We start from the raw sequence: 2,061 nt of genomic DNA, 5'->3' as shown, positions 1-2,061 counted from the left end.
GCCAGTCTGGGCCAGGAGACGAAACAGGAGTCTGCCTTACACCCTCTCCTGAGCTCTGGGCAAGGAGGAGCGGCTTCCTGAGCTGCCCTGATGAACAGCAAGCTTGCAAAGAGCAACTTGCCTGGTCACCACTGGCAAGTAAAAACTGCCTGTAGGCAACCCACAAGAAAAGCTTCCGTGAACAGGGAGTGAATCGGCTCTCTTTTTGTTCCCAGGACGTTGATGAGTCGTCAACAATGAGCCTCAAGTACGTGTGGGCAAAGCATCTTGTGAGCTGGAAGATTTTGGGGGAACTTACTGGCAAGGCTGACGGAGGGTGCTGGGCGAAGGGGGTTCCGGGGGGCGGGCCCCTGTTCCCACCGTGTTGCTCAGCAATAGACTCCACACCCAAGGGACTGTGCAAGAACTGGCCCCATCCTGTCATACCTTCTGTGTCTTGCCTTAGGTGCACTTGAGGAAGCTGAAATAGATGGTGCTCAAGCCGGGGAGAACTGACAAAGTTGGAGAGCCCTCTTCTCTAGGGGGTCTCAGCTTCTAAGTTTGACTCAGGCTAAAGTTCCTGAAAGAGGACCCTCTGGCAGCCTAAAGCCCCCTCCGGTCCAACAGCACAAGTCACAGATGCTGAGCTGGGCCAGTAGCGACGGCACGGAGCCTGGTGGAGTCAATGCTTGCCCCAGGACGACAGTGTCTGTGATCCAGAGTGCCTCCAGGGTACAGTCGTCAGGGACAGAGGCAGGTCATTCAGTGCCTGAGGCCACAAAGATGCAAGGAAATTCAGTCAGGAGTAGCTCCACCACCTGGTTCTGGTACACCATGCCCTCCACCAGGCTGGCCACGTCACATTCATGTCGCATCAGCGTCGGTCCAAAGACGATGCCGATGTTCTGCGTGGTCATCCGATTGATATCCGAGTGCTCCATCACTCTGAAGGAAGCGGAGAGAACAGAAGAGAACAGAAGCATCTCCCTTTGCCAGCCTCAACATACCCCTAAGTTAACATACCCATACCACCTGTTTGGTGTTGTGGCTAAGAGCGCGGACTCTAATCTGGGAGAACCGGGTTTGATTCCCCACTCCTCCGCTTGCACCTGGCTGGCGTGACCTTGGGTCAGTCACAAGCTCTCTCAGAGCTGTTCTCTCAAGAGCAGTCCTCGAAAGAGCTCTCTCAGCCCCACCTACCTGGCAGGGTGTCTGTGGTGGGGAGGGGAAGGGAAAGGAGATTGTAAGGTGCTCTGAAACTCCTTCGGGTACTAAAGGGTGGGGTATAAATCCAATCTCTTCTGCTCTCGTCTTCTTCTTCTATCTATATATTTCTCAAGTGTGGACCCCATCTGTAAATATCTAAATCTGTGGAATGGGGCCACACCGACATTAAACAGATTTTTCTTCAAACTTAAGGGACTTCCCCCCAGGTTTGCAGAAAAATGGGACATCTTTAAAAAAAATACACTGGGGGGAGGGGGTTGTCTGCATGCACAGAATATGCACTTACCTTTCTCTGTTGGCAGCACTGCCACCGTCCCAGGAGGTGAAACTCCTTCGGGTACTAAAGGGTGGGGTATAAATCCAATCTCTTCTGCTCTCGTCTTCTTCTTCTATCTATATATTTCTCAAGTGTGGACCCCATCTGTAAATATCTAAATCTGTGGAATGGGGCCACACCGACATTAAACAGATTTTTCTTCAAACTTAAGGGACTTCCCCCCAGGTTTGCAGAAAAATGGGACATCTTTAAAAAAAATACACTGGGGGGGGGCGGGTTGTTTGCATGCACAGAATATGCACTTACCTTTCTCTGTTGGCAGCACTGCCACCGTCCCAGGAAGCTTCCCGGGCCCGGCTGCAGGGGCGCCAGTGTCCGGGGGGCTCTTTGGACTTGGCCACAGCAGCACGGGTGACCGGGAGGCTCTCCAGGCCCGAAGCAGCTCCCAGACTCCCCTGCTGCCATGGCCAGGCCTGGAGGTGTGCCTGGTGCAGCGACATGAAAGTGCTCAGGATGCAGAGCAGCTTCCTGACACTGCAGCTGCCGTGGCCAGTAAGGTACGGAGAGGGAGACAGCGA

The 2,061-nt window shown here is 53.7% G+C and overlaps 1 protein-coding gene across 1 annotated transcript in view; it reads right to left on the bottom strand.

Annotated features, from left to right (window-relative positions):
- Positions 1–261: 261 nt before the first annotated feature.
- Positions 262–2,061, bottom strand: part of LOC107112912 (rho GTPase-activating protein 9-like) — a gene marked incomplete at its 5' end in the record, with an annotated part of 15,773 nt that continues 13,973 nt past the window's right edge. Inside the window, one exon of the mRNA XM_015414120.1 lies at positions 262–924. Coding sequence (XP_015269606.1) covers positions 738–924 — 187 coding nt within the window. The remainder of the gene's footprint in view (positions 925–2,061) is intronic.

The sequence above is a fragment of the Gekko japonicus genome, unplaced genomic scaffold (genome assembly GCF_001447785.1).
Source record: "Gekko japonicus isolate JY-2015 unplaced genomic scaffold, Gekko_japonicus_V1.1 scaffold4019, whole genome shotgun sequence".
Taxonomy (NCBI): domain Eukaryota; kingdom Metazoa; phylum Chordata; class Lepidosauria; order Squamata; family Gekkonidae; genus Gekko; species Gekko japonicus.
This window is presented reverse-complemented; position numbering and strand designations above follow the sequence as displayed.